The 13,889-nt window shown below is 46.7% G+C and overlaps 1 protein-coding gene across 3 annotated transcripts in view; it reads right to left on the bottom strand.

Annotated features, from left to right (window-relative positions):
- ZP2 (zona pellucida glycoprotein 2) overlaps positions 1–12,029 on the bottom strand; it is a 30,188-nt gene extending 18,159 nt beyond the window's left edge. Inside the window, exons 1-7 of one of the 3 annotated variants that reach the window (XM_084818516.1) lie at positions 11,793–12,029; positions 11,446–11,510; positions 8,238–8,324; positions 7,430–7,524; positions 4,107–4,271; positions 2,449–2,493; positions 501–665 (exon numbers count right to left, since the gene is read on the bottom strand). In XM_084818516.1, the coding sequence (XP_084674642.1) occupies positions 501–665; positions 2,449–2,493; positions 4,107–4,271; positions 7,430–7,524; positions 8,238–8,324; positions 11,446–11,464 (576 nt within the window). In that variant the 5' untranslated portion in view covers positions 11,465–11,510; positions 11,793–12,029. Of the gene's footprint in view, positions 1–500; positions 666–2,448; positions 2,494–4,106; positions 4,272–7,429; positions 7,525–8,237; positions 8,325–11,445; positions 11,511–11,603; positions 11,722–11,792 lie in introns of those variants that run through there. The other 2 variants (XM_084818517.1, XM_084818515.1) reach the window with 2 other exon arrangements.
- Positions 12,030–13,889: the final 1,860 nt, after the last annotated feature.

The raw sequence follows: 13,889 nt of genomic DNA, 5'->3' as shown, positions 1-13,889 counted from the left end.
ACAGATTTAGAAGTCAGCATTTAGAGGACCACAGAACAAATAGGACCTCATTGAATTTGCTTATCAATGGGTCCTACTATTCATGAAGGCTATACGATGCTCCATGATTAGAGACTGCATGCCCCTGAAAACCAGTTGTTGGATAAACAGCAGCTATTGCCATCACGTCCTGCTTGTGAGCTCCCTGGAGACATCTGGTTGGCCACAGTGGCAGGCAGGATGTTCAGCCTTTGGTCTGATCCAGTAAAGACGCAACCCTATGCATGCTTAGACTGGAAGAAGTTCCTACAGCTCCCAGCCATGCTGGCTGGGGAATGCTGGGAGTTGTAGGACTTTTTTTTCCTGCCTAAACACACACAGGGTTGCACCCCAAGGTCTCGTGTTCTTATTTCATGGGTCAGGCTGACGCATTGCCCAGTTCAGGGCAGCGAAAGCAGAGGACACACTTGGGGGCTTTGTTGTCCTGGGAACATCAGCCTTCCTCTTCCTACTCCCCATACCTTGTAAGAAGCAACTCCTGCAGCGTCAAAAGGGACTTGGAAGATGATGCGGTTGCCATCCATTAGGAAAGTGTAGCCCTGCTGCATAGCTTGCCTAAGGCTTAGCCTGTGTGTTTGTGTTCCATCGTCTATTGACACGATCCACTCCATCCGAGACGCTGCAGTCTGCAATGCAGAACTCGGTTACAATGGCAAACGTTATCCTGGATCAAGAAGGTGCTTGTACGGCAGCTGTTTCAGGTATCTACCCCTCAGTTAAGACTTTAATGTTTCAACCCAACCAATTGATTTAGAAAAGAGGTGGCTTGACTAGGCACATTTTAGAAACTAGTGCTTATGGGGGGAAAAAACCCTACAGATTTAAGACTGTGCTTTCAGAGAAGCATCTCTCACCCTTCCTCTCACAGGAGATGGCCACTATCACTGTAAATCATGCACACTATAAAACAGACACACACCTGTACCTCTCAAAGTGGTGGTGGGGAACCTTAAGCCCAGGGGGGCCAAATCCCCTTCCCCTGGCCCCACCCCCTTGTCGCCCAAACATGGATTGCTTGGTGGCTTCCCAGGTTTTGTGCAGTTTCTTCTTTCCTCCATTCTAAAAGGGTTGAAATGCCTTTAAGATTTAACTACTGGCAGTGAGCTAAAATATGCTGGCATTTTTTACTCCACCCCTTTTGCTTTCAAGCTCTGCCTACAACTGGAATACAGCCCCCCCCCCCCCCCCGAACTCCTCAAAAATTGAATCTGGCCCTCCCCACTCTGACCTTAAAGTATTTTTCTTTTGTTTCAGAATATCGATCTCCTATGCAAGCTTGTGCAATCAAACCACATGTTCAATTCTGGGCAGGAATGGGTGCTTTATTACGTGTTTCAAATCTCAAAGATCCAATTCCTCCATAAGATTATGGAAAAAATTATTTCTTTTTCCACAGGGATAGCATGGGTGCCTGATTCAGTCTGGGAATCCAGTGGACCCACTCCTGCCCGCACCTCTGACCCCTGCTCGCCGAGCCCCTACCCACACTCAGCGAATAGCCTGCAGTCACCCTAGTAATCTCATCGAGCTTAGCGATTGCCGGTTTTTGAGAAATAAAATGGCAATTGCAAAAATGCACATATTTGCGCACATGCGAAAATGGGCATTTTGCGAATGTACATATTTGCATATGCACGAAAATGCACTTCCCAAAACACACATTTTCTCACACATATTAATATGCACCTTCGCAAACATGCCCATTTTTGCACATACAAAAACATGTGCGTTTTTGCGATTACCATTTTATTTTTCAAAAAAATGGCAACCACAGAGCTCGACGAGGCCGCTGGGGTGAGCGCGAGCTGCTTGCCAAGCGTGGGAGGGGCTCAAGTGTGGTCTGGGGACCAGCAAAAGGGGGCAGGGGCTGGGTGAGCATCTGGAGAACCCAGATGGAGGTGAGTTTGCACATCCTTAGTTTTACATTAATTTTAAGAAACATGAACAATTACTAATACATACAGTGTAAAACAATGGGTTGCTATGCTAATGGTAAAGTTCAATCATTAACTAAAATTGAGAATGGACAACCAATGCTTCATCATGGTCCCAAAATTTCATTCGGCCATAAAGAATATACCAGCCCCTTTTATCCCCAAAGGGATAAGATGTCCCATGTGAGCAACAGGGATAAAAGTCAAGCTTCTCTCTAATATTAAACATGATCTGCAAAGTATTAGCTCCCAGTTCTTGCAGAGCCAGCCTAACAGGAACTTACTTTCCAGTAGTCAAAATTAGGTTTTTGCTAGAAAGGCAGGTTTAGCATAAACTGGCCTGAATCATGCCTGCTTGCTGATACCGTGTGTATTGGCACAGTATAAAAAAATACTACCCTGCTTTGAGAGGCATCAGCTTCATGACCAACAAAATGAAGTAGCATATTGCTCTCTCGTCTATAGAATCACATACCGCATGTTCATCATCGAAGCTGGGAATGAGTCTTGGAAATGCAACCTGCAGTAGGTAAATAGAGACATTTTAGAGTGAACCAGCCTCTTACCGAGAATGAAGAACTTATCCTGCCAGAGCAAAAAGTGGTCAAAGTTTCCAAGTTATAGACTAGTGCAAGGGTGCTGCTAAGCACTGAGAGACCCATCCTATGTTTCCTGGGAACCGAAGATTGCTCAGAGAAAGCCTTCTGAGGTTGAAGTCAGTGCTCCAAGCTTGGAATGGGGAGCCGGAGATCCGACTCCCCACCTCCTCGCAGCTGGCACAGAAAGAACCTTGCTGGCTGCCCTCCAGAGTTGGAAAAGTTACCTCGGAGGAGGAAAGGGGACAATCTGGTGGGTGGGGAGGGGAGAAGACCAGAGAGGCCAAAATACACAATATCCTCAGCATCCTCCAGCTGTCCTCCCTCCCTCTCCAAAGCGCCCTCGCTAGATGGGCTGAAAACCTGTCTAGCAAAAATCGGCAAAGACAGAGAATGGGGAGGTGAGGACCACCTCTGCCGCTCCTCCTGCCCTGCTGGCTTCAGCACAGCAGGGCATAGGAATCTTGGAAGCTCCGAGTTGGGAGGCTTTTGAGTAGTGAGCGTACAATCAATAGGATTGCGCCCTTAGAAGATTTGGGGCCCAGGCCCACAGCACACAAATTTTCATATGCTGATTTCTATCTATATATGCAAATGTAGAAATAACGACTAGGATTTATTTACATTTCACAGGAGGCAAAGCCAACCAATTAATTTCTCAATCTTCAGTTAAATGGCACCCTCCAGATCATCCCAAATTAATGGAAGACCTTTTTTCTAAGCTTATGTGCTATGCAGCGGGGGGGGGGGGTTGCGGGTTGGGGTGTTACACAGGGAGGGGAGACTTAAACCTTCCCTCCAGGGGAGGCTGGTGGATCCGACTTCAGTGGGGCAAAGATTCCATTCTGGGTTTTAGTTACAAGTAGCCAGAAGTCTAAAGGAACTATCCAAGGTGTTGGATCCATTTTGGGAATAGGGTCCAGCACCTTGGATACCTCATTTAGACTTCTGGCTAGTTCTAACTAAAACTCAGAGTGTAATCTCCTCCCCGCCGAAATCTGATCCACCAGCCTCCCCTGCTTCCCTCCCCAGCTGCAATCCCACCCACCCACCCCACGTGGCAATTAACTCAGCATAGAAGAAAACCATCCATTGGGACTGGTATACGCTCTGGGGAATGGATCCAGGGCCATAGGAAATAGACTCAGGGCCATAGGAAATAGACTTGGGACCAGGCCTAGCCATAGGAAATAGACTCGGGGCCAGGGATCAGACCTAGCAATGTCCCAGAACTGGTGCACTTAAGCTGTCAAGGTGCAATATCCTGTAATGGAAATGCAGTGTCAAAGTAGAATATGGACCCTGTAACACAGCGCGCATTCCGTTGCACCAAAGCCAATCCTGTCCAGCCATTAGAGCCCACTTAATGCCCCATCTCAGTCTTTAAGCAAGCAAAGCACGCTCCAACGCAAGCCATAGGCAGCTCGCTTGAGTTACAGAGGTTTGGTCGGACCCCTCTCAGCCAGTCCATAATCCCCTTAACGGTTTCCTCCACAAGCCCACCATCAGCACTAGAGACCACCGCCACGCTACTTACAGCCATGAAATCTTCGGTGCAATTTGTGGCACTGGCGAAGCGGCTACGGCGAGAGGCTTCGTCAGCCTGGACAGCAGCACAGTCAACATGATAAGTCGTATTCTTGGCATCCCTTGTCGCCGTCTCATTGAGCCACAGCCGAAATCTGAGATGGTGCTTGTTGTGCTGTCGACAGAAGTGTGCCATCATGGGTTTGCTCAGAGAAGTTAGGAACACAGGAAGCTGCCTTATCTTGACTCAGACCATTGGACAAGCTAGGCCAGTACTGTCGACACTGACTAGCACTGGTTCTCCAGGGTTTCAAGCAGGAGTTTTTCTAGCCATACCTGGAGATGCCAGGGATCGAACCTGAGACCTTTTGCATGCCAAGCAGGGGCTCTGCCACTGAGCTGCAGCACCAGCTTGCAAACCTCGTCATGAGACTGCCACATCGTATCTTCCCAGGTTTTTTATTGTTTGGAGCTAGCATGCCGTAGTTCCTTAGCACAGATGCATCCCCATTAGTCAACCCATTTCAAGGGAAGGTACCAAGCAGAGAAAAGGGTGGCTCAAGATGACCAAGGGGATGTCATACCTTCGCTACAAGGGAAAAAAATAGACCTGGGATGGGCAGAAGGTAGATCTGGATGTACTCTATACCACCCAATAGCCGAAGCTCTCTGGGCAGTTCACAAAAATTAAAACCAAAGAGCACACAATAAAATACAGAATATATAAAACATTAAAACCACAGTAAACAATACAACCGGAATAAAACCAGAATAAAACCTAGCAGTAGTGCAGGGATTTGAAATACAGACCTAAAACAGTAAAGCTAAAAGTCTAAAGAGCTAAAATGCTAAAACGCCTGGGAAAATAAACAGGTCTTCACCTGGCACTGGAAATAATAGAATGTAGATGCCAGGCGAACCTCACCAGGGAGCTCATTCCACAGCTGGGGTGGCACAGCAGAAAAAGCCCTCCTCCTAGTAGCCACCCGCCTCACTTCCTTTGGCAGGGACTCACGGAGAAGGGCCGCTGACGATGATCTTAAGGTCCAGGCAGGCACATATGGGAGGAGGCGATCCTTCAGATAACCTGGCCCCAAGCCGTTAAGGGCTTTGAATGTTAACACCAGCACTTTGAATCGGGCCGGGAAATGGACTGGCAGCCAGTGCAGCTGGAAAAGTACTGGTGTAATATGAGCTCGCAGGCCAGTCCCTGTTAACAATCTTGCTGCCCTATTTTGGACCAGCTGAAGTTTCCAGACTGTTTTCAAAGGCAGCCCCACATATAACGCATTGCAGTAATCCAGATGAGAAGTTATCAGAGCATGGATAACTGCAGCTAGGCTATCTCTGTCCAGATAATAGGGATGTCAGAGAATTTCGCCACGAATCTCGGGGAGGCCGAATGCCAGCGCATTCGGCCCCCCCCAAATTGGTGGTGAAACGGTCTGCCACCCCCCCGGGACGGGACTTACCTTGGGCGAATCTCCCAGGCAGCGGCGGCTGCGGCGGCAGTGCGGCGGCGGCCAGTCTTCCGAACTGCTGCTGCCACCGCCGCCATTTCCAGTAAAAAAAAAGTGATAGGCTACGTAAAGATTTACATAGCCTATGACGACTAGATTTTTAAAAAATACCATGATAGGCTACGTAAATGTCTACGTAGCCTATCATGGCTGAGTAAAACAAACAAACAAACCGCGCGTACGCAAATGGCGGGGCCCATGGGCGCCGCCATTTGCGTACGCACGGTTTTTGGTGTTTTTTTTTTTACTCAGCCGTGATAGCTATGTAAACATTTATGTAGCCTATCACAGCTGACTGCAGGGACGGGAACGGCGGCGGCTATGGCCGCCGCCATTTGCAGACCCAGCCAGCCCCCCGGCCAGAATTTCGGGGGGGGGGAGGGATGGGGCACCTCCCCCCCCGGCCAGAATATCGGGGAGGGAGGGACGGGGCACCTCCCCTCCAGCCAGAATTTCGGGGGGGGGAGGGACGGGGTGCCTCCCCCCCACCTCGAATCACATTTCATCAAAAGGTAAGTGACTTTTGTACATCCCTGACAGATAAGGGCGTATCAGCCTAAGCTGATAAAAAGTGGTCTGTGCCACTGAGTTCACCTGTGCCTCAAGTGACAGTTCTGGATCCAAGAGCACCCCCAACTATGAACGTGATCCTTTAGGGGGAGTGCAGCCCCCTCCAGAACAGGTTGAATATCACCTCGCCGGGCAGACGAACCACCCACTAACAGTTCCGTCTTGTCTGGATTGAGTTTCAGTTTATTGGTCCTCATCCAGCCCATTACCGTGCCCAGGCCCTGATTCGGAACAGCCACTGACTCACCTGTGTTTGAACAGAAAGAGAGGTAGAGCTAGGTGTCATCCGCATATTGATGGCACCTCAGCCCACACCTCCGGATAACCTCCCCCAGCAGTTTCATGTAGATGTTAAACAGCACAGGAGATAAAATAGAGCCCTGTGGAACCCCATGGCATAATTGCCATGGCACAGAGCAATAATCCCCCAGCACCACCTTCTGGGCTCGGCCTTCCAAGTAGGAGCAGAACCACTGCAGTGCAGTGCCTCCAACTCCCAACCCAGACAACCTATCCAGAAAGATACCATGGTCGATGGTATCGAAAGACGCTGGGAGATCCAGGAGATTCAACAGGGTCGCACTCCCCCTGTATTCAGTTCTGGTCCTCAACACAAGTCCCTGGGCTAAGGTTTCTTTATTTCTAAGGTCACAATCCTATGCATGTTTAAACAGAAAAGAAGTCAGACAGCTCCCATTTGTGGGGAGCTGTAGGGCTTTTCTCCCTCTGTGCATAGGATTGCACACTAAGTTTATGTGTTTCACATCAGACTCCAGTTGGTGGATCTCGAAGTTCTAGTAAAAAAAATAAAAATAAAGTAGGACTCACAAGCCTGAAGTCTGCCCAAGATTACCCGGGGATTTTAAAGAGAAGGGACTGGACTTTTAAGTTTATATAGATTCGTTATCAGGATCTTTATCCACACAGGAGTCCCAGGGCAGCTAACAGAGGCCACGAACAACTACTATTGCCCATGAAAGGCAAATGAAGCCTCCATATGCAGCAACGGTATACTTCTTTCTAGATGGGACTTGCCTTGATCCAGGGCAGTGGGTTTTTTTATTTTTCTTGTTAAGGAAGTTAAAACTTTGGTCTTTAGATTATATTATTCTTAACCACCAGCCCCCGAAGCAGTTTGTACAGTGGAAAGTGTTGGGAAGCCGACCCAGGAATACATGACTGAAAGCAGCAGCGCTTTTTACGTTAGCCCTGAAGGCATTACCATCTCATCTTCACCAGTTACCTCCAGTTTTGTGCAGTTCACGTACAAAGCGGTTAATGTTTGCTTTTCGTAGTCCACGTCATAATCGCAGTCTTCAATTCCTTCCCCTCTCGCATCTAAAGGAGAAATCACGTAAATCAGGTGTGCTTCTTGGTAACAAAGCAATTCAGCTGGAGACGGGAAGTGGTTGAACTACATGAAGTCATTATCAGTGGAGTAGCTAGGCCTGGATCTCACGGCTGAAGTCCAGGGTGGTCCCCAAAGGACCATCAAGAAAGTGATTGTATGGTAGGGCCAGTAGCACACCGGTGTCAGTGCCTGGACTGGCATGGACCAACACTCCCTGCTTCAGCATCCTTTCTTATTTTTAAAAAAACACTTTATAGTCCAGGGCTGGCCAGGCATGTACATGGTTAAAGATCACCATTTCAGTCATTTATTTTGCTTTAAAATAAATTATCCTTTCTCGCAACAAAACAGCGCTTATCCTTAAGTAAACTTATTGCGCATCAGGGCAGTAGAAGCAAACTCCACTTTATTCCTGTCGTCATGATGGTGTTCCGATATAAGTGAGTTTAAGATGGGAAACCGCACATGCTCAGAGTATTTCTTCTTTTTTCAGGGTTGGCAAATAGTTTGTTTATTTAGCTCTAACATGTCAGGGATGTAGTAGTAGTTATCAGGTATCAAAGGGCAGTGGTAGCATGGGGGAGAAGAGAAATGCTAGTTGTGTATTGCTTCAGTTGTAAAGCACACATGGCCTTCTAAAGGTGGCCCCTGTAGGACCAGCGTTTAAAATTACCCAGCTGCACTACTGAATAGTACATACCAAGAACTTCCACTTGCCAGAAAGTAGAGTTCCCAAATTCCTCAGGAAGCCAAATCTGCAGTTGATCATCACGACAAGATGTTGTACCTGTCAACAGGAAACAGCGCTAAGGCAGCCTGTGATTTACATCACCTTGTAGGTCAAGCAATAGAAAGTATCTGCATTTGTGCTCCACTGTTTCATCCCCACCTATGATAAATATACTAAAAGCAAACTCAGTTCTTCAGTGGCTGGTCCTTTCACAGACAACTCTGTATTCCCCACACACACTAGTGAGCCATCAGCCAGCTTGGGTATAGGGGAGCCCTTAAGTTCGTGAAAATACAAGGCCACCTTAGGAGAAAAAAAAATTAACCGGGAAATCAAAACACAGCTGAGCATGCTCAGTGTGCACAGAATCCCAACTACCAGGGAGAATTCAGAAAGCCAGGGAGGGGGAAATGAAACAGAGCATTCTTGAAGAGGGCATGGCTGGCTGGAAACCTGAATAGGAGCACTCCGTTACTGCAACATTTTGTTACAGGAAAGAACAAAGGATCTGCATCTCTGTCCCCACATGGTGGCAGGGAAGTGATTGCAGGACATGTACAACTGGCAGACTCGTAAAAAAAATCGGAGGCTTTTAGTCCCCCCCCGCCCTGTCTATAGCTATATAATGGGCCAACATGCACACCCGAGGTGTATTTCTCCCTCAGTATGTACCAGTGTTGCACGCTCAAACATTATGGCTTCTTTGAGGTCCCTCGGGTTAATTCTGTTTGGCAAATGTACTTTTGCTTTGCTGTGGTGTGCCAGCTGGGGATGATGGGAAATGTAGTCCAACACTTCTGTAGGTCACTAGGTTGGGGAAGGCTGGATGACCGAGGACAGCTGGCTGAGAGATCTGAGTTTCGTCTTCTAGAAGACAAGAATAGCTCTCGGCCAAAGAGGATATAGGTTGGGCTGTCACCACCTTCACAGCTGTATCAGCTGAGCTGTAATTGAAAGCAAGGAAACACCAGGTGCAAACTCAAGAAGTGAATCCTGTCCAGGTTGCAATGTAGATGGGCCAAATTAAGAAGGCCTTTTTTTTTTTTTTAACCTAGGCTGTTGATTATAAATACAGCGATAAGGTTATTCTGAACAGCTTATTCTAGACTATTAAGGTAGACTTCATTTAGAAAGTCTGAATGAAGATCAACCTAGCTTGCAGGTTGAATTACATTCCAGAGAAGCTCTTGGGACCTACATTCCAGTTGGGGATGGGGCCAAAAACAAAAGGGGCAGAGCCAAAAATACCAGCATATTTTAGCTTAAAGCTCTTACTGCAAATAACTAAGACTTAGGAGAGGCATGACAACCTTTTAGAACGGGGAAAAACTGAACGAAAGCTAGGAACCCGCCAAATGACTGGTGGTTGGGGAAAGGGGCTGGGCCATCTGGAGAACCCCTGAGAACCAGACTGGGACCCCAAGAGGGCCGGATTTGGCTCTCAGTTCTGCACCCTTGTCTAAACAGGTCTGATGATCGGTCAGTTCTGACTGCAGGTAACAGTGACATCTCATAGCAAGAGGAAACATTGCCCAATTTGATAAAAGTTCATAAACCTTTGATTCTAGTGGGAGACTTAGCTGTATCTCCTGTACTCCCAATTTTTAATAGGACATTTAGCCTTAGGAAACACTGATATAAACCAGTTCATTTACAAGCTTAGTCCGTTTTGTTCTCATTCTTTAACTTATTTAAGCGAGCCTTATTTAACTGAGGTCTTTGTGGCAAAGGAAACAAGTTTGTTCATGGTTTTTTAAAACAATTGTTTGCTATGCACGAAGTCATTCTATAGCATATTTAGAAAAGTAATTGGCTGCTTTTAAGATCTTAATATCTCACTGGGTACTTCCAATTGAACCGTTTAGGACTTCTGGAGATGCGATATATTGGAGGGTGGGTACACTTGCAAACTAGAGGGCAAGGGAACCAAGAGAGGCTCTCTTCTAATATCAGGATGTAATAATTCCCTCTACTCCCAGTGTTCAGGGAGCAAGTGTCATTGGTTAAGCAGCCAAAATGCACCAGCCTTGCACCAGAGGGAAGTATCAGCAGGCTTGGAGTAGTGCCAGATCCTGCAGAAGTACAGTAGGCCAATGACTACTTACACTGTGCAATATTTTGTTGCAGGTCCACTTGTCACTGTCATTAACTAGAGAGCAAGTTGTAACACCAGAAGTCAAAGCCCAGTGGGTTGATGACCTTAAGACAAAGCATCTCCAAGCCCTTTGTACTACTTATCGGTAATACTCTGTAACCCTTTCAATACCAGCACGATACATAAAGTTACCTACCCTGTCATACAGTTGGAGCTACTGGTATTAAGCATCTGGCATTAAGACGCTTTTCAGGTTGTAGGCAAGTTCACACATTCGGGCAAGTCCTGCCAAGCTTTTAATATAGTATGCCAGTTTCTGGAGCCCATGATAATAAGAGCAGACCATATTTGAAACCTTTCTAGAAGAAGAGCCAGGATTTTACTCTCATCACCCCTTTGTCCTTACATTGCACAACACTGGTCTGAAGATCTCTCTGTCCTCACATGGGGGGGGGGGAAGAGATAGAGAGATGCAGTCATCAAGCAAAGAGAGTCATAGTATTTGAATAGTATTCAAAGCAGGTTCTTTCTTTAGTAGCAGGAAACACAAGCTCTCCAAGAATTCAAGTGTGTGCATTTTTTTAAAAAATGCAACAAAAGGTCACCTAAAATCACAGACTGTTGTTATGTTACTGGGACCTATTTGAAGGGTTCAAGTGTTAGAGCAGGAGAGGATGTCTTCCACACTACATCAGAAATGTAGATGTGTGTTTTGAAGTCAGAAAATAATAGAGAAATGGAGTTACCATGCATTTCTAACAACACCATATCTACAAGTGCAAACACCTATTAAGTTACTAAGAAGAATACTCAGTGAAAAAGGACAGGACTATCCAAAATTAATTCAATAACACTTGGCTTGCAACATGCAGCTGCTGCAATAATAGTGAATTGCTTCCAATAGAAAATCACCGGCATTCCAATTACTTCAAAATGTAACATGATCAACACAGAATCCACTCCAGGAGGGGAAAAACAGCCTGGTTTGTTTACAACACCTCAGATAGAAGAAGAGATGGAAAGAGGAGATGAAAGGATTTTTATTTATCTTCTTGCCCCCAGCCCAGCAAGATACTCAGTTACCTGGGAAATCTAGAGCCATGGACTCAAGAATGCACCCTATCAGGCAGCAAAGCAAGAAAAACAGCCTAAAAATAGAAACGAAAAAGAAACATGATCACTTAAGAACCACACACCACAGTCCCCTCACCTACTACACCCAACTAAGAAAATCAATTTACCGCATATTACAAAATCTACAATTTCCAGACAACCGGTATAAACCAAACCAATTCGTATACTTCGGACGGAAGTCGGGCGAGTTTTTATACGAAGCGCTTCAGCGCCTTTCCCAACCGCGCATGCGTAACACCCATCCCGCCTCTAGGAACGTTCCCACGTTCTCCAATTAGCGCCTGGTCGGAGATTACCCGCTGCTTTCTCCACGTGCTTCACATTCGGGTTTTCCCGGTCTCTGTGATAGGCGGTGCGATGGAGAAAGTGTAGCGGGCAGAACAAGGCGTCTCTTTGCACAGCCAGCGGTGCGATCTACAAGCCTTCGAAAACGTGGGATGTATTTGCGCCTACGGATTTGCAGCGTTATGCACAGGATCCGGCCGCACGGCTGCTTGGAAACCGCGCGGCCCCGATCTTAGGCATGCTGACTCGGAAGCACTTCTAAACCTGTCAGAGTGGGGCTTACTTCCGAGTCAGCATGCCTACTAGGATCCGGGAAAGCATATAATAATGCGTAGTCCGATTTCTCGGAATGTTTACTCGGAAGTAAGCTCCGCGGTGCTCCGTCACTGGCGCTTTATTCTCCCAAGTATAATCAGGGTGCAACGATATGCTACGTTAGTTGTAACATGTAACTGAGGATCAACTTATTTATTTATTTATTGCATTTATACCCCGCCTTTTTTCCTCTTGCAAGGAGCCCAAGGCGGCTTACATTATCCTCCTCCTCTCCATTCTTTTTAAACTCTAGAGTAAGTGCGCGCGGCCCCGATTCGGATCGACACCATCGCGTACCGGGAGCGGACGATTAAACCTTCACCCGCACCACTGTTTTTTTTTTTTTAATATCTCCCCGGAAGGGTTAAATCTCGGGTAAGTGTGCATAGGATCGCTGCCTGACACGGGAGTAAGCGTCACTGAATTGAGCAGGACGTACAGCGTAGAATCGGGCTGCGACCTGCATGAGAAATCTCAAGCCATGGCAACCGAGAACGGAGGTTTAGGGCGCAATCCTATGCATATTTAGACGGAAAAGCCCTAAAGTCCCAGCATTCCCCCGCCAGCATGGCTGGTGTGTGGATCGCGCATTCTCTCCCTTGTCGCCCCTCTTGCATTTTCTCGTTTTCCCTCATTGATTTCCCCGTGCCCAGAATGATGATTAGCAAAAAAATGTTTATTTTCCCACATCTTAGTTAAAGTCCTCTGCGGTTTCCCAAACCCGCAGCCGCCACACCACATTGGTCTCCAGCTTTTTATACTACGCGGTCCTGATCCCGTGAATACTTACATTTAAGCACCGCCGTCCTTCTGCACTGGCTACCAATTTATTAGAAAAGCAGTGTGGTGTAGTGGTTAGAGCAGCCTTCCCAACTGGGAGGCCCTCCACGTAAGGTGGGCTATATGCTAGCTTGGAATGATGGAGGGGGGGTGTCGTTAAATGCATCCTCAATGAGGAAGATTGGGTTAGAGTGTTGATCTTGGAGTAGGGACGCTTGAGTCTAAGTTCCCACTCAGCTAGGAAATTCAGTAGCATAAGCTTGACCCTCTCTCTCTCTCTCTCTCTGGATGGTCTTGTAGGCCCCTTCCAACCCTACTATTCTATGATTCTCCCTCTTAGCCTCATTTAACAGGGTTGTTGTGAGGATAAAATCAGGGCAACCCATACATGTGACAAGCCTGAGCAAGTGTGAGGAACAGTGGGGTTAAAATGCAATTATTTATTTATTTATTTATTTATTGCATTTCTTAAATCTCACTCTCTTCCTCCAAGAAGCGCAGAGCTGATATCCTGCCTTTCTTCCAAGAAGCTCAGAAGCGACAGATGTTACTGTATTTTAAATCTTTGTATTGTAGGTTTTATTTTAGCTTTTTCTTCTATTTTATACTCTGGTTTTAAACTTTTATAGTGCATCTTACGCTGTCTTTTATGGTTTTACTTTTTGTGAACCTCCCCGAGAGCTTCGGCTATTGGATGGTATAGACATGTAATAAATTAAATAAAATACTAAAATAAATAAAAATGTACATGATGTTCCCACCACACATTCTCACAACAACCCTGCAGGGTAGTTTACTGGAAAACTGGCAGCTGTCCCAATGAGCTTCATGGCTAAGTGGGGATTTTAACCAGGCACAGGTTGGGGGGGGGGGAGCAGATGCAAAAGAAGAAAGATCTCCTGCTCCTGCAGGGAAGGCGGAAGAAAGGTCTCCAGATGCTTTGGACTTCAACTCCCAAAAGCCTCTGCCAACATGGTGGATGGTCAGGAATCCTGGGAGTTGGTTCTAAATAT

This window comes from Heloderma suspectum, chromosome 12, assembly GCF_057233095.1.
Source record: "Heloderma suspectum isolate Gila_16-S chromosome 12, 16-S_ref, whole genome shotgun sequence".
NCBI lineage: Eukaryota > Metazoa > Chordata > Lepidosauria > Squamata > Helodermatidae > Heloderma > Heloderma suspectum.
The sequence above is the reverse complement of the archived record's forward strand: the minus strand, read 5'-3'. Positions and strand labels throughout refer to the sequence as shown.